Below are 23,676 nucleotides of genomic sequence, written 5' to 3'. Positions count from 1 at the left end.
GGATAATGCACAGTTACTTACGGTAACAGGTGTTATCCTGGGACAGCAGGCAGATATTCTCACAACCCATCTAATTGGCTTCTTTGCTTGAGCATCGAACTGACCTTGTTAGCTGGCGTTGAGCGGGAAGGCGCTCACTTGTGTGGTGTGGGCAGTCTAAAAAGCTTGCTAAAGCTTAGTGATATTGCATTTTTCACTCTCCGTGCCGTGGTGATGTCACCCATTTGTTATATAGAGTTATATATATAGGTATCATAAACTGACTGCTGTTTCTAATAGAGCTGGTTCAAAACTGTTTCTAGAAGCTGGTTGAAAATACCCCATTTTGAATATTTATTTATTTATTTATTTTTTATTTATAAATCACAAAATTTAAAGTGAAATTGTAAAGTAACAAGCTTATAAGTTGAAATCGTATATTTGAGAACAAAATTATGTCACAAAATAATAGATAATTTTACAGGGATAGCTTCATTATTACAGGAGTCACAGAAGACTAAACTTTGAAATTTCTAATATCTGTTTTTCTGCCCATTTTGAGGCTTTTTATGTACGCGAGTATAAAGAATAAAAATCTGCATTAGTTCCATTGAATAGATTGTAAAAGGTTCTATAAAATCACCAATTTTCATTTGCTTTGCTTATACTGTATAACCAAGAAAATATTTTGACTCGGTTACAAAAATATTGTGTTCTTCAGTTCAAGGCCCAGGTGCCAGTGGTGGCCCTTATCATTTTGGATTTTTTTTTTTCCTGCCATTCTTTGCCTCTGTACTAGAGAATGACACAGGGACAAATTTGTCCCCATCTCCGCTGGAACTCAGTTTCCCCATCCCGTCCCCATGAATTTTGTCACTGTACCCTGTCCCATTCCTGTAAGCTCTGCCTTAATCACACAAGCCTTGAACACGTATGATTTTAAAGTGTTTGATGCTTGTGCAGATGAGGACAGAGCTTGCAGGAATGGCAGGGTCAGAAAAGGAACTTTACGGAATGGGAAAATGATTTCCTGAGGAGATGGGGAAAAATTTGTCCCCATGTCATTCTGTATTATGTACCCAAGTTCATGGAAGAAAACGCTGCCTGATTGAAGGACAAGTCATTTCTCAATAGGATTGAGCACCATCTGGTCTCCTTCGTTGTTGTTTTTTGCTTCTCACCATTGTGAAGGCAGTTTCCCCTGTTTTTCTGATCAAACAAAGAACTACATATCTCCAAACAAAGAACTACATATCTCCAAACAAGTATTCCACTGGTGGATCTTAAACTTTACCAGAGTTTGGTTGGGTCTTGTAAGATTCAACACAATTTCATCAAAATCTATGATGGTGAGGTGGGGAACCCTAGACCAGTGTTGGTGGGTAGCCCTAGACCAGTGTTTCTCAACTGGGTCCTGGAAAATACCCCCTTGCCAGTCAGGTTTACAAGATATCCACAATGAATATGCATAAACTTGATTTGCATACACTGCCTCCATTATATGCAAATTTCTTTCATGCATACTCCTTGTGGATATGCTGAAAACCTGACTGACAAAGGGGTATTTTCCAGGACCAAGTTGAAACACCTCCCTAGATCACTTGACAAAGAGGGGAATTTTACTCTTTTGAATACCTGTTCATAGTGGAAGTGTAAATATGGCACAGTTTTACATTAAGTTCTTTCTGGTCTTGTTTCTTGCTTAAGAATCTGAGCAGGAAGTGCCACCTGGAACATCAGAATCTGTTCAGTCTGTGGATTATTACAGTGACAGTAAGTGAAAGCAAGCTCTTTACTTATTATTTATTTATTTTTTTTATTTTTTTTGTGATGCTATGTGATAATGTTTTTTTGTTTTATAAATACTTTATTCATTTTCTTATGTTACAGCAAGTAGATTACATAAGCTCAATTAAAACTTGGATATACACACTTGATAAACTCATAATAAATATCAGTGAAACATTTTTTTTTTTCTTTTGAAACAAAGTATAAAATACAGATTAATATATAAGAATTTTAAATTATATAATACATATTGAATATAATAGTTTCCCATCCCCTCCCCCCTCCCTTCCAGTCAGTAATACATATTTTTATTGTATTCTCTTCTGTTATTGGTATAATAATTTAAATTATTGAAATATTTTGTAATAACCAGAAATATGCTCCCCTCCCTTTTCCCTTCCTATCATATTTTTTAATTATGGGAAAATTTATCATTCTTAACAAAAATCTGTTAATGGTCCCCATATTTTTTGAAATTTATTCATATATCCTTTTTGTGTTGCAATAGCGAGTTCCATTTTGTATATGTGGCATACCGAATTCCACCAGAAAATATAGTTTAATCTGTCATGTTGTTTCCAATTAAATGTGATTTGTTGTATTGCTATTCCAGTTAAAATAAATAGAAGTTTGTTATTACTTGATGAAATTTGACTTCTTGCTCTCATGGTTGTTCCAAATAATATAGTATCATATGTCAAGGCTACCGGATTTTCTAACATCCTATTAATTTGGGGCCAAATTGATTTCCAGAATGATAAGATAAATGGACAAAAGAATAAAATATGGTCTAATGTCCCAACTTCAGTATGACAGTGCCAGCATCTATTAGATCTTGAGCTATCTATTTTTTGTAAACGAACAGGGGTCCAAAAAGCTCTATGTAGAAGAAAAAACCAAGTTTGTCTCATAGATGCTGACACTGAACATTTTAACCTCCAAGACCAAAGCCGTGGCCATTGAGATGCATTAATCTGATGCTTTATCTCAATGCTCCAAATGTCTCTAAGACCATTTTTTGGTTTTTTATTTATAAATCCGGATATTATTTTATACCACTGTGCGGCTTTATGTCCTATTGAGTCCATCTGGAAACACAAGAATTCCAAACTGTGATATTTAGTAAGGTTTTTCCATTCAGGGAACCCTACCTGAATAGACTGCTTCAATTGCAACCATTTAAAATATTGTGTTTTATTAAGACCAAAATTATGTTGCAATTGTGAAAACTCCAGCAACTTTCCATTTTTTATAACATCATCCAAAATACCTGCTATCATCCAGTGTTTCCAGATGACTTTAAAACCGCCAATCTTGATCTTGGGGTTTAGCCATATCGTTTGAGTAGTTGATTTACTAATTGGAATATGAGTTAGATTACTTATGTATCTTAGAGTTTTCCAGGTATCCATAAATATTTTATGGTCTTTGTATAACCTTGGCATTTTGATACTAATTACATGACTAAGACGTAATGGAAACATAAGCCTCCATTCCAGCCAGAACCAGTCTGGAATATTATCTGTGGGCTCTGGGAGGATCCAATACATACCATGACGTAAAATATAGGCTTGATGATACCTATAAAAGTTGGGAAAATTTACCCCTCCCTCCTTAATTGGTTTTTGCAACGACACTAGAGCAATTGTCCAGTACTGGTCGCCGTACCTCAAGAAAGACATGGCGGTACTTGAGGGAGTACAAAGAAGAGCAACCAAACTGATAAAGGGAATGGAAAATCTCCCATATACCGACAGATTGAAGCAGTTGGGACTTTTCTCCCTGGAGAAGCGAAGACTTAGAGGAGACATGATAGAAACCTTCAAGATCCTGAAGGGCATAGAAAAAATAGACAGGGGCAGATTTTTCAAATTAAGGGGCGCCACAAGTACAAGGGGGCACTCGGAGAAATTGAAAGGGGACAGGTTTAGAACAAACGCTAGGAAGTTCTTTTTCACTCAGAGGGTGGTGGATACATGGAACGCGCTTCCAGAGGCTGTTGTAGACAAGAAAACATTAAATGGTTTCAAAGAAGGTTTGGATAGATTCCTAGAAGAGAAAGGGATTGGGGGGTATAGATAGGTATAGACCATTGCTCAGGCAATGGGCCTGATGGGCCGCCGCGGGTGCGGACCGCTGAGCAGGATGGACCTATGGTCTGCCTCAGCGGAGGCAACTTCTTATGTTCTTATGTAATTCTTGATTTTTTATCAGGCCATATAAATTTTGTCAAAATCCTATTTAATTTTGTATAAAAAGAATCTTGAAAGAAAACTGGTATCATCCCCATTTGGTAGCAAACTACAGGCAAAATCATCATTTTAACTGTTTGTATTCTTCCCCACCAAGATAAATGTAAAGATTCCATTGCTCACACATTTCTATCACTTTTTGTAATAAACATTTTTCATTAATTTTCATTGTTTCATCTACTGTTTTTGTTATCAAAATTCCAAGGTATTTAATAGACTCTTCCTTCCAAACAAAAGAGAATGTATCAAATAAACCTTTTGTACAGTGTATATTTAGTGGAAGAACCTCTGATTTATTCCAGTTAATTTTATATCCTGAAAAATTTCCAAATTTCTCAATCAGTTCAAGTAGATATGGAATGGTGGATTCTGGATTCCTCAAATATAATAGTAAATCGTCTGCATAAGCAGATATCTTATATTCTCTGTCTGAATGAGGTATACCTTGTATCTCCTTTGCTTGTTGGATAGCTAATATTAAGGGTTCTAAAACAATATCAAACAGCAAAGGAGATAAGGGACATCCTTGTCTAACTCCTCTCTGTAGATTAAATTTTTCTGAAAACGTGTTATTAATATATAATCTAGCAGAAGGGGAGCTGTACAATGTTTGTATCATTTGTATGAATCCAGGACCTAAACCAAACCATTCCATTGCCTGATACATAAAAGGCCATTCTACTCTATCAAAAGCCTTTTCTGCATCCAATGAAACAGCAAAAGTAGGCTCATTCATTTTCTTTGTTAAATATAACATATGGAATGTTAATCTGGTATTATGAGATGAATGTCTTTGAGCAACGAATCCTGTTTGATGCATTCCTATAATATGGGGGAGAGCATTAGCCAATCTTAACGCAAGTATTTTTGCTAATAATTTTCCATCTACATTTATTAAAGATATTGGTCTATAGTTTGAGACCAAAGTGGGATCTTTATTAGATTTTGGCAAACCAATAGTTAAAGATTCTGATATAGTGCCGTTAATACAACCTTTATTAAGTTGATATTGATAAAGATTTAATAAATAGGGTAATAAAAAATTTTGAAATGTTTTATAGAACTCAACTGTATATCCATCACCACCTGGAGCGGATCCAACTCTAAGGGATTTCAAAGCTGTTCCTAATTCTTTTAGTGATATTGGTTCTTCTAAACTTCGTTTTATATGTTCAGGAATTTTTGGACCCTCTAACATTTTTAAAAATTCTAAACCATCTTTTTCTTTATTTAAATAAGTCTCGGAAGAATAAAGAGATCTATAAAATTTTAGGAATTGTTTTAAAATAGGTTCAATTTGTGTAAATGTGTCACCATTTTCATCTTTTATAGCAATTAATTTTGTTTTTCTTTTTTTTGCTTTAAGATAGTTTGCCAATATTCTTCCCGACTTATTTGAGTTACCATAATACAACGTTTGCTGAGAGAATAAATCTTTCCTAATCATTTTAGATGAGATCTCATTATATTTACCTTTTAGTTTTAGTAATTCTTGTTGAATAGAATATTCCCATTTTTCTATAAGTTTTGATTCTAAATTTTTAATCTCTTTTTCTAAGATTAAAAATTGTTTTTTAATCTGTTTTTTAAGAAAAGCCGAATAAGAAATTATTTGTCCTCTAATTGATGCCTTAAAAGCATCCCATAGAGTTTCTCTATTAATCTCATCTTTGTCATTTATTTGAAAAAATTCTTTCATTTTTGTTAGAAGATTTTCACAAAAAATTGGATCAGCTAACAATGTATTATCCAACTTCCAAATTGGTCTATTATTGTTTTGATCTATAATTTTAATTTTGATCCATACTCCACCATGATCAGATAAAATAATAGGATCAATAGCAGCCTGTGTCACCTGATGTGCTAGATGATTTGAAATAAAAATATAATCTATTCTTGAAAAAGAATTATGAACATGAGAACAGAAAGAAAATTCCCGACCATCAAAATGAAGTATTCGCCATATATCTGCTAAATCGCAAGATTGAATCAAATTTTCTAATCCCATAGATTTCATAACTCTACTTGGGTTTTTATCTAATAAAGGATCCATTACAGCATTGAAATCCCCTGCTACTATAAGATTTGAAGTAGCCAGTGGTAAAATCAGTTGTTGAAGAGTTTTAAAGAATTCATTTTGGTTCGAATTAGGGGCGTATATATTAAACAACGTCATGGTAGTATTTCCCATATTCATTTCTACAATTACCCATCTTCCATTAATATCTGAAGCTTTTAATTTGAATGTAGCAGAGCATTTTTTATTTACTAGAATAGCAACACCCGCTTTTTTCCCTACAGCTGGTGAGAAAAAACAATGTTTGACCCAACCTCCTTCTAGCTTAATAGATTCAATATGTGAAAGGTGGGTCTCTTGTATAAAGCATATATCTGTATTTTGCCTGTTTAAAAATAATAGTGCTTTTTTCCTTTTTATCATATGATTTAGACCATTAACATTTAAGGACATTATTTTAAGATCCATTTATCTTTTTTTTTTTTTTAATTTTTTAGATAATAAACAATAAATGATTTTAAGATAAAAATTTTCTCAATAATTTAAATATTTTGTATCTTCCCCCCCCCCTCACCTATCCTTTTCTTATATATCTCCCTTCTATTCCCTCCTATCCCTCCCATCCCTCCCCTTTTAATTACGAAAACTTGGATACGCAGATTGAGGTTAGATTTAAATAACTCCCCCAAGCTATTAATAAATTTATCTAAATTACTACCAAAAAATTTTTTTTTTTAAATCAAAGTAATCAAAATAATATATGAAAAACTTGGTCATAAAACATTTTTCATTAATTTGGTCATTCTTAAAATATAAAAGATTTTTTTTTTCCCATTTTTGTATATTTTTAAGTTTATAAGGATAACTCATTCCAAATGAAATAAAATATAAAAATATATCATCATATTATATAAAAAAAATTTTTTTTTATATATAATATTTTAAATATGATAACCAATTTATAAAACTTAAGTAATTAAGTATATTATTTAAAAATAAAAGATTATTCATCTTCTATTTTCATGTGCATTATTTTTATACAATAATATGTTTTTTAGGAACCTTTCTTATAGATAGATGAAGTGTTTCTATTTTAATTAAAAAATTTTTGAGATCAAAAAGAAATTCATTTTTTACATTACTAATATTTCTAAGTATCAGATTTTGTTATTTCATCCAACTAAGCCCATAGGAGTTGAATGAGCATCGGTGCATTTTAAAATTATCAATTTTGTATGAGGAATAAATATGAGGCATAAGAGAATCCTTAAAATAAAATCAAAAACTTGTCAGGCAAACTTGCGTTTCAAATTTAGATTTTTTTTTTCTATTGAAACGCAATGTAATGTATTTGAAACGCAAGTTTAGCCGGAAGCACCGCCTCTTACAGGAAATCATCCGATTAAACCAGTCATAATATGATTGGAGGATGGCTTTCTTTCCTCTTTATACTCCGCCCTCAATATTTTCTATCCAATCAGCACATTCCTTATTCTTTTGTCAAAGAGAAAATCATCCTTCGTCACCATTTCAAGATGGATCTCTGTCTAATTCACATTCTTGCATGTAAGTCTATTTTGTTTAAAAGTTCTAGAATTGAATCTTGTGGATTTCTTCAGATTTTTATTTCTTCTTTGCTTCCTGTTGAGAACGTTGCATGCTGTTTAAATTTTTAATTCGATCCTCGTGCAAATTTTCCGTTGTCTTGAAAGTTTTGAATCTTTAACCGATGTTTTCAAATTTTCTTCTATATTGAAAGATTTATTTACTATATAAAGTATATATAAGTTTATAAATATTAAAAAGTAGCCATCAAATGTCTTTAAGTTGTCATTGGTTGATCGTGTTGATCCATAAATTCCTGTAGTTTTTTGGGGTCCATAAAGTTTTGAGTTTTGTTAGCGATAGTAACTTTCATTACCGCTGGGTAAAGGAGTCCAAACCTAGCTCCTAAAGATCTCAGTTGGGGTCTCATGTCCAGGAATTGTTTTCTTTTTGATGCTGTTTCTTTCGCAAAATCTGGGACAATATGTATTTTTGAGTCTTGACATTTGAGATTTTTGTTTTCCTTGGCTAGTTGACATATTTCTATTGCTTGTTGATGCCTTAAAAGTTTAAATATTAAAGTCCTTGGTCCCGTTTGCGTATTATTTCTTTGTGTTGGGATCCTGTGTGCTCTTTCGATTTCTAATTCTGTTTTAAATTTTAGTGGCAATATTTTAGGTAGAAATTTTTCCAGAAAGGCAATCGGATCGTTTATTTCCACTCCTTCCGGTAGTCCAATAATTCTTAAATTATTCCTTCGCTCACGATTCCGGCTGTCTTCAAGATTTCTTTTAATTTCTGTCACCTCTTTCCATATGGTTTTGCTGTATCTCATATCTATGTTTAGTTGCTCTGCATTATCCTCCAATGTAGAAATTCTGTTTTCTGTCATGTCCACTCTTTTTGTAAGGATTGCGGCTTCTTCAATCGCTTTTTGTAGTTTTTTATTACTATCTAAGACAATTTCTTTTATTTGTCTCAGTTCTTCCATAACGTCGGGATTTTTTTCCGATGGCAGCGGCATTTTAGAGGGTGTAACCGGCTCTGGTTTCGATCTCATTGCTTCCTGTTCCAGATACTCCGGTTCCCAAATCAGCTTTATTTTGTTTACTAGAAGCCATGTTCTGTTACATTTCAGTAATTTCTTTTAAATATATTTTTTTTTTGGTAGTATTTCTTATATATATAGCTTGTCTATGCGGAGCTACTCTCTCACCCAACCATCAGAGTTCGCGTCCAAGCCACGCCCCCTGATTATTTATTTATTTTTATTTGAGAGAAACAGAAGTGCAGCCTGCTTATCCATTCATAACAAGAAGTTCATTGCTGACTGTTTTATGAGTCAGTAACAATTGTGCTGAGTTTCTTCTCAACATGCTACTGTTCATATTGAAATAGTAAAAAGAACAAAAATATATTGTCACAGTGACTATTGTCGAAGTGTGTGTTGCATGATCTGACTTGTCAGTTGAACCTTTTATGTTACTTCAGTGTGTTATGTCTGAAAACACCTCAGTCACTTAGTAATCCAGCTTTTTTCCCCTTGGTCTCAGTGGGCTAAATTTAAAGCAGTATATAATTTTACTTTGTTCTTGTACCTTTACAGCAATCATCTTACGGAATATTGCTCCTCACACTGTAGTAGATGCTATCATGAATGCATTATCACCATACGCCTCATTAGCAGTTAGCAACATTCGCCTCATCAAAGATAAACAGACCCAACAGAACAGAGGCTTTGCTTTTGTACAGCTGTCTTCAGCATTGGTGAGAGCTTAATCTGTTTTCACAGATTGCAATTAAAGTTTAATATTAAAATAGCTGCCTAAAACTTTCGCCCTTCTAAAGGCATTGTTTCTTGTCCTAATGCCATCTTGCATTGCACACCTACTGCCAATGAAACTGTGGCTCTAATACTTAGGCCTAGATTCACTAAACTTACCGATCCTGTAACGCTGATCGCAAAACCAGTTTGGAACCTAGGACAATTCCAGACTTAAGTCCCAGAAATATCAAAGAAGAGACCAGTTAATCTAATCAAGTATTTTTTAAATGGGTATAACTTATGGGCAGACTGGATGGATCATTCAGATCTTTATCTGTCGTCATTTACTATGCTATATTACTATGTCCTGTTCCCCGACCCGATTCACTAAACGGCCCACCGCCTAGTTTACGATCCCATCCGATCCACCCATGCAAATGAGTAAAAACCCCATGCAAAATAGTCAAGTGATTGATTCACTAACAACTGCTTGGCTATTTTGCATTGGGTTTTACTTTTGTCAAACCCGATTGCTGCAGACCTGTCAGTAACCTTCCGACAGGTGTGCCTGGATTTTTTTTTTTCCTTTCTTTTTTTTTTTATAATGGACTGATATTTTGCTTTTATTAAACACGCAAAATATCTGTCCAATTAAAAAAAAAAAAAAAAGCTCCCCCCCACGACAAAGCGCTCCTTCCCCTCCCCCTCCCCAAACCCAAAAAAATGGCAGGCGGGATGCCGACTTCCTCTTGCCATCAACACTCCCCCATACCGCTGAAAAAAATGGCAGGAGGGATGCCGACTCCCTCCTGCCATCGGCCCCCTCCCCATAACTCTAAAAAAGTTGGGAGCAGGAGAGGTGCTCAGTCCCTCCTGCTCCTCAACCTCTGATGACAAACTGGAGCCTTAGACCCCACCCCAGGTTGAGCCTAAGGAAGTCCCTGATTGGCCATTGCAAATCATTTGCAAGCAAACTTAATAGTGAATCAATCGCTGTTGGCATTTTCCAACAGTGATTGAGTTGCTATTGTTAGTAAATCTAGGCCTTAGTTGGCTCAGTCATTGTATGAAGCTAAATGTCAACACCAGTAACCTAGTAAATAATGGCAGATAGACTTGCACGGGTCCATCCAGTGTGTTATCCATGTAACTAGTACCACAAAATATATTTGGCAACTGCTAAACTACTGCATAGTCATTACATTCGGCTTTGTTTACCCTTCAGGAGGCATCTCAGCTATTGCAAGTGCTGCAGACACTGCATCCACCCCTCAAGATTGATGGCAAAACCATTGGTGTTGATTTTGCAAAGAGTGCAAGAAAGTAAGTATTGGCTTTAGTCATGAGCTATGTGAATTGCTTGCTTGTTTTTTGGTTCATGTTCTACAAAATTCAACACTTTGCGGCGCACGCCGCAAAGGAGCACGCTTAAGGAGCAGGTTCTGCTCCTTAATGCGCTCCTTTGTGCGATCTTGCAGTGCGTTCTGCAGTATGTCCTGAATACATTATCTTTATTATTAATTAAGCAAACTACCAATAGGTTCATTATTAAAAATACTACTCCTCTGATCTTACTATTTTTTTTCTTAATGAACAATTTTCCTCCAAATACAAACAATTTATTAACACCTTTAAAATCAGATCATTATTCTATTATCATGGATGAAACCATGTTACCAATTCAAGTCATTTGGGGGAACAGACCTCATAAATCTGATCCCATAAATAAGATCTCTCGTTCCTTGGAACGCCAAAATATTTGGTTAAAACCATTACTTTCAGATTCTCTAAACAAACATTTTAATATTAGTCTCATAAATATTCGCTCAATTAAATCAAAATATCATCTGATACATGACATCATCGTACAACAAAATATCGACATACTCTGCCTAACAGAAACTTGGCTCTCCACTGGTGAAGAGGCATATCTATCCTATGCTTGTCCACAAGACTATTCATTTTTTTTTAACCATCGTAGCAATAAAAGAGGAGGTGGATTAGCGATTATTTATCGAGATTCATTATTAATACAAACTGACTATTCACCAAAAAATTCTGTAATAGAATTCTTACAATGTTCCTTATTGACAAAACCTAGGACTGAAATATTATTAATATATTTACCACCTCCTATTTCAGCTGATATTATAACCCAGCTGCAATCTTTACTCTTTGATTTTTGTAGCTCTACTTTAAATCCTATAGTCTTGGGAGATTTTAATATACATTTTGATGAACCAAATAACAATTATACAAGAACCATTCTAACACATATAAAACAACTGGATCTCTATCCTGTAATTTCTCAACCCACTCATCAGGCAGGTCACACGTTGGATATGGCCCTAATATCAAAAACCACAAACAATATTTTGTCTTTAAATAATTGTTCTGCAGTTCCATGGTCCGACCACTTTTTAATTTCATTAACATATGACTCCATTCATTGTACAAATAACTCAAAACATCAAATAATAAATTTTAGAAACTATAATAATGTTAACATAGAATCTATTCTCTCTTCATTTGAAATTGATTTAACAAAATCAAATTCTCTAGATGAATTAGTAAACTTATGGAATGTAGCTCTTTTAAAATTCTTAGAAAAAGTGGTCCCTCTTCAAACAAAGACAATTTCTAAACGTAAAATTCAAAATCCCTGGTTCTCATCAGAATTGAATCTAATAAAACAACAAGTCCGATCTCTAGAACGTGCATGGAAAAAAAATAAAACCTCAACAAATTTACAGTTATTCAAGGAACAAATTATATATTATAAATCAAAAATAAATCAAGCAAAAATGAAATATTATTCTGAGAAAATAACAAAGGCTAAAAATCCATCATTACTATATAAAATATTAAAAAGAATATCAATCTCAACTAGTAAGGAGAAATCAAATGAAAATAATAACACACTTACAGCACAAAAATTGGCAGATTACTTTACAGAAAAAATTAAAATAATAAGAAATTCTTTTGTAATAAATCAACAAGGTAATATTGATCCTGATCAGTTAAAAAATGATCTCTCAACCTCAAAATGCTCCAAATTTAAACTTCCAAGTCAAAAAGAAATTGAGATGACTATTAAATCTATCAATATTAAGAGCTCAAAGGCAGATCATCTTCCTCCGTTCATTCTAAAGCAATACTTTCAAATTTTTGGACCATTTATTCATACCTTAATTACAGAAAGTTTGACCCAAAGTAAAGTACCAAAAGAATGGAAAAAATCAATAATTCGCCCAATTATTAAAGATAAAAATGCAAGTAATACAGATCCAACAAATTACAGGCCCATATCTAATATTCCTTTTTTGGCCAAGTTAACGGAAAAGATAGTTTTTAATCAAATATTAGATTTTGTGGAAAAAACTAACGTTCTCCACCCTAATCAAACAGGTTTTAGAGAACACCACAGTACGGAATTATCACTAGTTGGCTTAACTACTTCCATCCATTATTTTCTTGATCATCACAAAACTACTTTATTAATTTCACTAGATCTTTCCGCAGCTTTTGATACAATTGATCATATACTTCTCATAAACCGACTTCAATCTATTGGGATCACGGATCAAATTCTTTCTTGGTTTAATTCTTACTTTACAGACCGTTCTTCTTCTGTTCTCTTTAAAGAATCTATATCTAATTCCACTTCAACCACTTTCGGTGTTCCCCAAGGGTCCATTCTTTCTCCATTACTATTTAATATCTTTCTAGCACCACTGCTTACACTGTGTCAATCTATAGGTTTTCAAGTTTTCGGATACGCAGACGATATTCAGCTTTTACATCCTGTAGATACTGATAATATATCAGAAATACATGAGATCAGTAAGAAACTCGATCAAATTCAACATTGGCTAAACTCTAATAAACTGGCCCTTAATATAAAAAAAACAAATTTGATGATCTTTCCATGGAAGGAAAATCCCACACTTATCACCCCTATTACCATAAGAAATATTCCTTTACAGATAGTTAACAAAACGAAAATATTAGGAGTAATTATTGATTCTAAATTAAACTTTCATGACCATATAAGTCATATTGTTAAAACTTCATTCTATAGATTACGACAAATTAGATCCATCTCAAAATTTCTGAATGCACAATCTTTAAATATCCTTATCCACTCATTAGTCATATCAAAAATAGATTATTGTAATTCTCTTTTTAGAGGTATTGCATTAAATGAAATTAAACGTTTACAAATCATACAGAATGTTTCTATAAAACTTATTACTAAATCTAAAAAATTTGATCATGTCACTCCCCTACTAGAAAAGGCACATTGGCTCCCTGTCATCCATAGAATAACTTATAAAATCTGTTTACTTACATTTAAAACACTACTATATAAGACACCTGCTTTTATTCATAAACTTTTAATACCTTACCATCCAATTAGAACATTAAGATCAATTGATCAAAACCTATTAACAGTACCTTCATTGAAATTGATTAATACTAGGCGGCAATTTATATTTTCCATAACAGCCCCTCAAACCTGGAATGCTCTTCCAATTTTTATACGGAACGATCAAGATTTGGTAAAATTTAAATCATTATTAAAAACATTTCTTTTTAATGACGCTTTTAACTCCTGATTTTTATTTATTGTTTCTCCTAATGTGTTTTCCTATGTTTAATCTTTTATTTGACGAATGTATTTCTTAACCCTATTTTTACCCAATGTAGTATAAGTTTTAACCTTTGTAAACATTGTGATTCCCAACAGTTTGTTTTGTATGTTTGTTTGTTTTCTTTTAACTAAATTTGATTTGTACATCGCTTTGAATTAGAGAAAGCGATTAATCAAGAAAAAATAATAAACTTGAAACTTGAAACTTCATAGGTTGTCATCTTCCCCTGCCAGCCAAAAAATGTATGCACACATTTCTGAGATGAAAGCATACCCTTTGGGGGAAGGAAGTTTTCAGTGTAACCACCAGGTAGACAACTTAGATGAGACCCTAACCTTGAAAATCATTATTCCTTATCTCCAGTCCATTCCCTATGAGCAGGTATATGCCCTCTTACCAGCAAATGAAATGACTGAAAACAGTTGAGTGATGTCACCTAATTAGGTGGCATTTAGCCCTAAGCCAGCCAGTAATTCTTAAGTTGTCTCCTCATCATGTGGTAGGTGGGTGTAGTTCTGCTCCCCCCTCCCTTTTTTTAGGGGGGGGGAGAATTTTGTTGGTATATGTTCTTTGGTCCACTTTTTGGTCAGTTTTTGTGACCCAGTGAAAGGCTTTTGTTCCCCTGACAGATTGTTTTTAAAAAAAACTGTCTCTTGTGGTTAGAGACCCTAACTTTAAAGATTTCATTTATTCATCATTTAATAACATTGTTTATCCCAGGACAAGCAGGCAGCATATTCTTGACTGATGGGTGACGGCACCGACGGAGCCCCGGTACGGACAATTTTAGAGTGATTGCACTCTAAGAACTTGGAAAGTTCTGGCATGCCGCACGCGCGAGTGCCTTCCCACCCGACAGAGGCGCGCGGTCCCCAGTTTCTTAGTTTACGCGGAGCTAAGAAGACGCGTTTTTTCAACGGCTGTTGAAAATTTTTTTGACTTGCCTTCCCGCTCGCGTAAACCTTTTTGGCTTTTGCCTCTTTCTTTTTTCTTTCATTTTTGAAAAAAAAAAAAAAAAAATTTCTTTTGTTTTTCATTCAATTTGGCTTTTCCCCTGCGGGGCCTTCTGCCACCATCGAAGCCTCGGCCTTCGATTTGGCTGAAGCGGTATTCACGTTCATGCCCCCTCAGCCAGGTTTTAAAAAGTGCCAGCGGTGTGCTCGGCCCATATCTCTCACGGACCCACATAACTGGTGCTTACAGTGTTTGGGTCCTGAGCACCAGGCCTCCACCTGCACCCGCTGTGCCACACTTAAAAAAAGAACATTGAAATCCAACAGCGATTACTGTTCGGTGCCGAGATGTCCGATCCCGTTCCATCGACTCCGGCTTCGGCACCAGTTCAGTCGGCACCCTCTTCTTCGACGCCGCGAGATTCCGCGCCGGCGTCCCAACATGCAGGTAAGCCGGCTAAGAAGCCTTCCCCGCTGGAGCGTCCTCCGGTCTCGAGTGCAGTGAGTCCAATCCTGCCGACTGTGAGGCGCCAGCGGAAGCGCTCCGCCCCTATCGAGGTGAGTCCCTCGACATCGGGCTCCTCATCTCCGGGGCGTCGAGCGGCACCGCAGGTACCGCAGAAGAAAAAAGCGATACCGGTGCCATCCCTTGATGACCGTATTTCGGCCATTCTCCAGGCACAGCTCAAGCAGCAATTGCAAGAGCTCCTTCCAACTATCCTGGCACCGAACCTTCCGGTGCCGGTCCGCACTGAGCCGGTACCGATAGTGGAACAACCTGTGCTGTCGGTATCCACTCCCTCGGTACCGATTCACTCCACCTCATCGACATCGATGCCAGTCCTTGCGCCGGAGCCGAGAGCTCAGCATCAATCGGTGCAGACTTCGGCTCCGGTGCAACCGATTACATCGCCTGGGTCGATGTCGGTGAGATCGGGTAAGTCGGTGCGCAAGACCCGGCATGTGGACCCATCTACCCCTGAGTCTCGGGATCACTCTTCCCATGTCAGGGATCCTGATCTGTGGGGAGATTCAGAAGAGCCTTTTCTCTCTGAAGGAGAATGTTCCTCAGATGAGGAGGAGTCTGCTGTACATGACCCGTCCTCTAAGCATGACACTTCATCTTTCTCCAGTTTCCTGAAAGATATGTGTGATTCTCTGTCCATTCCTTTGGAGGCTGAGTCCAAAAAATCTAAAGCTTTTTTGGACGCCCTGGACTTTGACCAACCTCCAAAGGAATTTTTGAAGCTCCCTCTTCATGACATCTTGAGGGAGACTTTTTACAAGAATTTGGAGACTCCCTTAACGGTTCCAGGGGCCCCACGTAAGTTAGACTCTCTGTACAAAGTAATTCCCATTCCTGGGTTCGACAAACCACAACTTCCTCATGAATCTTTACTTGTCGAATCCACCCTTAAAAAATCTTCAGGAGCCAGTGTATATGCTTCTGTACCTCCTGGCAGAGAGGGTAAAGCCATGGACAAATTTGGTAAGAGGCTCTATCAAAATGCAATGTTGGCAAATAGAGCTGGAAATTATGGCTTTCATTTTTCTTTTTATCTGAAACATCTCCTTACCACCATGGCTTCCTTTGAAAAATACCTTCCTCAACGGAAACAACAATCTTTCCACCATTGCTTGTCTTCTCTGTTTCAACTGCGTAAGTTCATGGTTAGGTCCATTTATGACACCTTCGAACTTACTTCCAGAGCGACAGCAATGTCTGTGGCAATGCGTCGCCTTGCCTGGCTTCGGGTATCTGAACTTGATGTTAATCATCAAGATCGGTTAGCCAACGCCCCGTGCCTAGGGGATGAGCTGTTTGGGGAATCCATGGATTCGACTACTCAAAAGCTGTCTGCTCATGAGACACGTTGGGATACCCTTCTTAAAAATAAGAAAAAGCCTCCCCCAACAAGGCCTTTTAGACAACAGTCAGCCTATCAACGCCGCTTCACAGCTTGGCCATTGCCAACAACTGCTCAGCAACCCAGGCGTCAACGACAGCAACAGCGTCAGCCTCCCAGACAACAACAGCAACAGCAGCCTGTGAAACCAACTCCACAGCAGAAGACACAGCCCTTTTGACTTACTTCTCCAAAGTATAGCCAGTACTCCTATATCTGCTCTCCTGCCTCAACCCATAGGAGGTCGTCTCTCTCTATTTCTCAGCCGGTGGGAAGTTATCACTTCGGTCCAATGGGTCCTCAATATCATCCGCCACGGCTACTCTCTCAACTTTCAGACTCTTCCGTCCCAAAACCTGCCAAAAGAGTCTGCTTTGAACAGTCCTCAATCTGCCCTCCTTATTCAGGAAGTTCAATCCCTCCTTCTTCTAAACGCTATAGAGGAAGTTCCTCTAGATCAAAAGGGACAGGGATTCTACTCCCGTTATTTTCTAGTTCCCAAAAAAACAGGAGATCTCAGACCAATTCTAGATCTTCGCAATCTCAACAAACATCTGGTAAAGGAAAAATTCAAGATGCTTTCCTTAGCCATTCTTTATCCTCTTCTCAACCAAGACGACTGGCTATGCTCCCTCGATCTCAAAGAAGCATACACTCACATTCCAATCAATGTAACCTCAAGACAGTATCTCCGTTTCATGATCAATCATTGTCATTACCAGTACAAGGTGCTCCCCTTCGGTCTTGCTTCCTCTCCAAGGGTGTTCACCAAATGTCTCATCGTGGTAGCTGCTTTTCTACGCTCTCACCACCTTCAGGTATTTCCTTACCTGGACGACTGGTTAATCAAGGCCACATCCGCTCCAGCAGTTCTCCTGGCCACCAACCAAACCATCCAGTTTCTACAAATATTGGGATTCGAGATCAATCTACCCAAATCTCATCTCATTCCCACTCAAAGACTCCAATTCATTGGAGCGATATTGGACACACTCCTCATGAGAGCATTCCTACCATCCAACCGTCTTCAGACTCTTCAGTCTCTATGTCAGCAGGTGCTTCCTCAACATTCTATCTCTGCCAAACAAATGATGATACTCTTGGGTCACATGGCATCCACAGTTCATGTCGCACCCCTCGTACATCTTCACCTGCGAACCCCTCAATGGACCCTTGCTACTCAATGGTCCCAAGCGACGGATCCTTGCTCACGACACATCTCTGTGACATCATCTCTTCGTCGATCTCTACAATGGTGGTTGGTATCCTCAAATCTATCCAGAGGTCTTCTGTTCCATCAACCTCCTCATCAACTAGTCATCACCACCGACGCCTCTCCTTATGCATGGGGAGCTCATTTGAACGAGTTCCAGACTCAAGGTCTTTGGACAGCTCAGGAAAGGAAGCATCATATCAATTTCCTGGAACTCAGAGCGATGTTTTATGCCCTCAAGGCCTTCCAACATCTTCTCTTTCCTCAGGTCCTTCTGCTGTGCACAGACAATCAAGTGGCCATGTACTACATCAACAAGCAAGGGGGGACAGGCTCTCGCCTCTTGTGCCAGGAAGCACAGAAGATCTGGACTTGGGCCATAGATCACCATCTCTTCCTGAAAGCTATCTATATTCAGGGAGAACAGAATTCCTTAGCGGACAAGCTCAGCAGAATTCTACAGCCTCACGAGTGGACACTCGATCCTGTAACTCTACAGTCCATCTTCGCTCAATGGGGCACTCCTCAGATAGACCTTTTTGCAGCTCCTCACAATCACCAGCTGCCCCTATTCTGCTCCAGACTCTACTCTCCTCACCATCTGGCAGCGGATGCATTTCTCCTCGACTGGTCGAATCTGTTCCTGTATGCTTTCCCTCCTCTGCCTCTCATGTTGAGAACCTTATTCAAGCTCAAGAGGGAACGAGCCACCATGATTCTGATTGCTCCGAGGTGGCCCAGGCAATATTGGTTCTCCCTTCTACTTCAACTCAGTTCCAGGGAACCTTTTCTTCTTCCACTGTATCCTTCTCTGCTTACTCAGCATCAGGAGACCCTTCTACATCCCAACCTCCAGTCTCTGCACCTGACGGCTTGGTATCTCTCGGGCTGACTTCTCATGGTACGCTTTTGTCTCAGCCTGTTCGTTCCATTCTAGATGCCTCCAGGAAACCAGCCACTCTGCAATGTTACCATCAGAAGTGGACGAGATTTTCTTCCTGGTGTCTTCTTCATCATCTTGATCCAACTTCCCTGGCAGTGGAGACGTTGTTGGATTATTTGCTTTCTTTGTCTGACTCTGGCCTTAAGTCCTCTTCCAACAGAGTCCACCTCAGTGCCATTGCTGCTTTTCATGAGCCGATCCATGGAAAACTTCTATCAGCTCATCCCCTGGTGTCCAGGTTCATGCGGGGTCTTTTCAATGTGAAACCACCTATTAAAGCCCCTCCTGTTATCTGGGATCTCAATGTGGTTCTTTCCGCCTTAATGAAGCCTCCATTTGAACCTTTGGCTACCGCTTCTTTCAAGTTTCTCACTTGGAAGGTACTTTTCCTTATTGCTCTTACCTCTGCCAGGAGGGTCAGTGAGCTTCATGCACTGGTTGCAGATCCACCTTTTACGGTTTTTCACCATGACAAGGTGGTTCTGCGTACACATCCAAAGTTTCTCCCTAAGGTTGTCTCTGAATTCCATCTCAACCAATCCATTGTTCTGCCTGTTTTCTTTCCAAAACCTCATTCTCATTCTGGGGAACAAGCTCTACATACTTTGGATTGTAAAAGGGCTCTAGCTTACTATCTAGAGCGTACGAAACCCCACAGATCAGTTCCCCAACTCTTTCTGTCCTTTGATCCCAATAAATTGGGACGTCCTGTTTCTAAACGTACGTTGTCTAATTGGCTGGCAGCGTGCATTTCATTCTGTTATGCTCAGACCGGACTGACACTGGAAGGTTCTGTCACGGGCCATAAAGTCCGAGCAATGGCAGCATCTGTAGCTTTCCTCCGTTCCACTCCTATTGAGGAAATCTGCAAGGCTGCTACTTGGTCCTCAGTTCATACTTTTACATCTCATTATTGTCTGGATGCATTCTCCAGACGGGATGGACACTTCGGCCAATCTGTTTTGCAAAATTTGTTTTCCTAATGGCCAACCTTCCCTCCATCCCTCTTTTTGTTAGCTTGGAGGTCACCCATCAGTCAAGAATATGCTGCCTGCTTGTCCTGGGATAAAGCACAGTTACTTACCGTAACAGGTGTTATCCAGGGACAGCAGGCAGATATTCTTGCGTCCCTCCCACCTCCCCGGGTTGGCTTCTTAGCTGGCTTATCATAACTGGGGACCGCGCGCCTCTGTCGCACCGGCATGCGCGTGCGCGTGCGCGGTGCGGCATGCCAGAACTTTCCAAGTTCTTAGAGTGCAATCACTCTAAAATTGTCTGTACCGGGGCTCCGTCGGTGCCGTCACCCATCAGTCAAGAATATCTGCCTGCTGTCCCTGGATAACACCTGTTACGGTAAGTAACTGTGCTTTATCCCAGGACAAACAGGCAGCCTATTCTCACATATGGGTGATGTCATCGACGGAGCCCGGATGCGGATGCTTCACAAGCAGACTTGCTTGTAGAAACTTAGAAGTTTCGAGACAGCCGCACCGCGCATGCGTGAGTGCCTTCCTGCCCAGCGCAGGGCGAGTCTTCTCAGTTTTCCGCGGAGCTTAGAAGTCCGTCTTTGACTCTGCGTTCAAATTTGTTACTTCGTGCCTTCTCTCACTGCGGTTTGTGGGGTTTTTTATTCACGAATCGCTGTTTTCTTTTATTTCTAGTTAAAAAAAAAAAAATTTTATTTTCTTCCGGTCGACTGGAAGGGCAGGCCGCATGGCTGCAGCCCAGGGGCTTCCACTTTGCGGTGGCTATTTTTCCTCCTATGTCTCGGCCAGCAATGGGCTTCAAGAAGTGTAGCCAGTGCCAGCATGCGATTTCCCTCATGGACCCACAACTGCCTTGGGTCGGGCCATCAACCGAAGTCATGCAAGTGCTGTGCTACTCTTCAACCTCGTGCCCATAAACATTGTCAAATTTTAGTGGAGAAGCTTTTCGGGATGGACTCTTCAGTCACTCCCTTGTCTTCGAAAGCGGCCTCGGGTCCACCCTCTACCGAGGGTCCTCCTGCCTCCATGACTCCGACCTCGAGCATCATCAAGCATTCCTCATTTGCGGCAGCTCTTGCTTCGAGTACACCTGCTGCTGTATCTTTCCCTGGTTTCTCAGGTCAGATAGCTCAGCAGAAAGTTTCAGCGGTGGTCCTCAAGCTTGCTAAGACTTCCAAGTCGAAGCACATTTCCACTGCTTCTTTGGAACCTCCAGCCATAGCAAGTGGTCCGTTTCTGATGCGGATCCATCCTTGCCGGCTTCCTTCCAGACCATGTTAGAGCAGCAATTTATTCAGTTCCTAACCAAAATGGGACCGAAGCTAGCTACTCTAATCCAGCCTGGACATTCTGCAGACTCCTGCGAGGTCGAGCCTCTTCCTATGCTTCGGGCTGAGCCTTCACACTATGGAGGGAGCAGAGTCTTTGCGAGTGTCTGGTCTGGCATTTATGCACTCTAAGCAACGAGTAGATTCTTTGCAAGTGCCTCGACAGGAATCCTCACACTCCATACAAGGAGCAGAATCTTTGGGAGTGTCTCGAGATTCCTTCACCAAGCCTCCTGAGCTGCTATCTACAGCTTCTAGCCCCATCCATTCCTTGGTGACAACGTCTGCTTTCATCTCCGAAGCCAAGTCTCCTCGATCCTCGAGACCTGCTTCCAGGCACTACTCTCGTCGTCAATCGAGACCTACCTCGAGGCATACTGCAGGCATAGCTCTTCTTCCAAGGAGCGTACTTCTTCAACTAAGCCTCGGTCTACACCTTCCAGCTCTACTAGACCTCTTGACTCCTCGATTGAGGTCTCCGCTTTTTTAGACCTCAAGGACTCAGCGGCTTCTATTGCTTCGTCCAAGTCTCCTTATTCTTTTGATAATTATTTTCCTGCCGAAGCTTCATCTTTGACCCAGGCGTCCTCGAGTCCCTCTCATTAGCAGATCAGCTATCTTTCTCTTCTTTTCTTCGTCAGATGGCTGCTTACTTGGACCTTCAGTTAGATGCTGGTTCTAAATACTCTATGGAGTACCTCGAAGTTATGCATCTTCCTCAACCTCCTGCAGAGTCACTTAAGCTTCCCCTTCATAAGCTTTTGTCTCAGACTTTTACACGAAGCTTAGAGGCTCCTTATGCAATTCCTGCTGTTCCAGGCAAGTTGGACTCCAGGTATAAAACTCTACATTGCAAAGGATTTGATAATTCGCAGTTGTCTCATCAGTCCCTGCTTGTGGAGTCCTACTTGAAAAGATTCCATTCTTCCAGAGTTTATGCTACCATTCTTCCTGGAAGGGAAGGGAAAACCATGGACAAGTTTAGACGTCACCTTTACCAAAATGCATGTCCTCCAAAGTCCTCAATTATAATTTTCATTTTGTCACTTATTTCAAGTTCTTCATTGATCTTCTTCCTAAATTTCTCAGCTATTTAGATACACAAAAGCACTTCGAATTTCAAGAAGTCATAGCTACTCTGTCACAACTCAGATTACATCTTCTCCAGTCTTCTTATGATGCCTTTGAGTTGTCTGCCAGGGCGACTGCTTGTTCTATAGCAATGCACTGCCTAGCCTGGCTTCGCACCATTGACATGGACCCTAATCTTCAGGACCACTTGGCTAATATTCCTTGTGCAGGCAATGACCTCTTCAATGAATCTATCAAGGCAGCCACCAAGAAATTGTCTGAACATGAAAAATCCTTTGCTTCTATTGTCAGACCAAAGCCTAAGCCAAGCCTGCACGCCCTCCTCCAATTTTCCAGAGGCGTTTTGCTCCGAGAAGAGTCTATGAAGCCTCATAGTACTACATCTACGTCTTCTCAACACAAGTCCTGGTCCCATCATCGGTATACCTCCTTATTGACGTTGGACAGTCATCGAAGGAGACGTAGGAGTCCTTGACATTGTCATCGGCACCATATTCACCATACCACACAGTGTCGTTCTCCTTCTGAAGGTACCATTTTTAAATCACCAGTCATAGAGCAAAAGGACTCAATCTATTCAGGATTTTTCTGACCCAGAACAATCTGCACTAGAGTCTTATGGATTTTCATCAGATCTATCTCCTCCACTTAATCTCAGGTAACCACCGGAGAGCCTTTCTTTTAACCATTCATAAGACAAATGGGTCAAACTCTTCTTGTGAAAACAGAATCTTAACTGTAACCAAGAGCTATACTTTTCGATGCACTTGATTTTGAGCAAATCCCTAAGGAATGTCAAACTCCCATTCTATGATCTCATGTGAGAATCCATGTTGAAAAATTGGGAGACTCTCCTACTTATTCCAGTAACGCCAACAAAAATGGTACAGGGTACACATATCCTTGCTTTAATAAACCTCAATTGCAGCAGCATTCTCTCCTGGTAGTCTGTTTTGAAGAAGTCATCCAGCTCCAGATCATATATAAGTATTCCTCCAAGTATGTAGGGTTGTACTTTGGACAGATTTGGCCGTAAGCTATTCCAAAATACAATGCTTGCCAGCCACATCCTCAACTAAAATTTCTATATGATTTTCTATTTTAAACAATTACTTAACATTTGTCTCGTTTCGAGCAATTCATCCCTTCAAATCAGTTTCTTGATTTTCAACAGACTACACATGATCTCCTTGAGACTAGGGAATTTTTGTCAAGATAAGTCTTTGATGCTCTGGAAGTTACGTCAGAAACAT

General features: G+C 38.9%; 1 protein-coding gene across 1 annotated transcript in view; it reads left to right on the top strand.

The window, feature by feature from the left end:
- RBM5 (RNA binding motif protein 5) overlaps positions 1-23,676 on the top strand; it is a 333,945-nt gene that overhangs the window by 171,310 nt on the left and 138,959 nt on the right. Inside the window, exons 10-12 of the mRNA XM_033925757.1 lie at positions 1,687-1,752; positions 9,188-9,348; positions 10,572-10,669. Coding sequence (XP_033781648.1) covers positions 1,687-1,752; positions 9,188-9,348; positions 10,572-10,669 — 325 coding nt within the window. The remainder of the gene's footprint in view (positions 1-1,686; positions 1,753-9,187; positions 9,349-10,571; positions 10,670-23,676) is intronic.

The sequence above is a fragment of the Geotrypetes seraphini genome, chromosome 17 (genome assembly GCF_902459505.1).
Source record: "Geotrypetes seraphini chromosome 17, aGeoSer1.1, whole genome shotgun sequence".
NCBI classification, from domain to species: Eukaryota; Metazoa; Chordata; class Amphibia; order Gymnophiona; family Dermophiidae; genus Geotrypetes; species Geotrypetes seraphini.
This window is presented reverse-complemented; position numbering and strand designations above follow the sequence as displayed.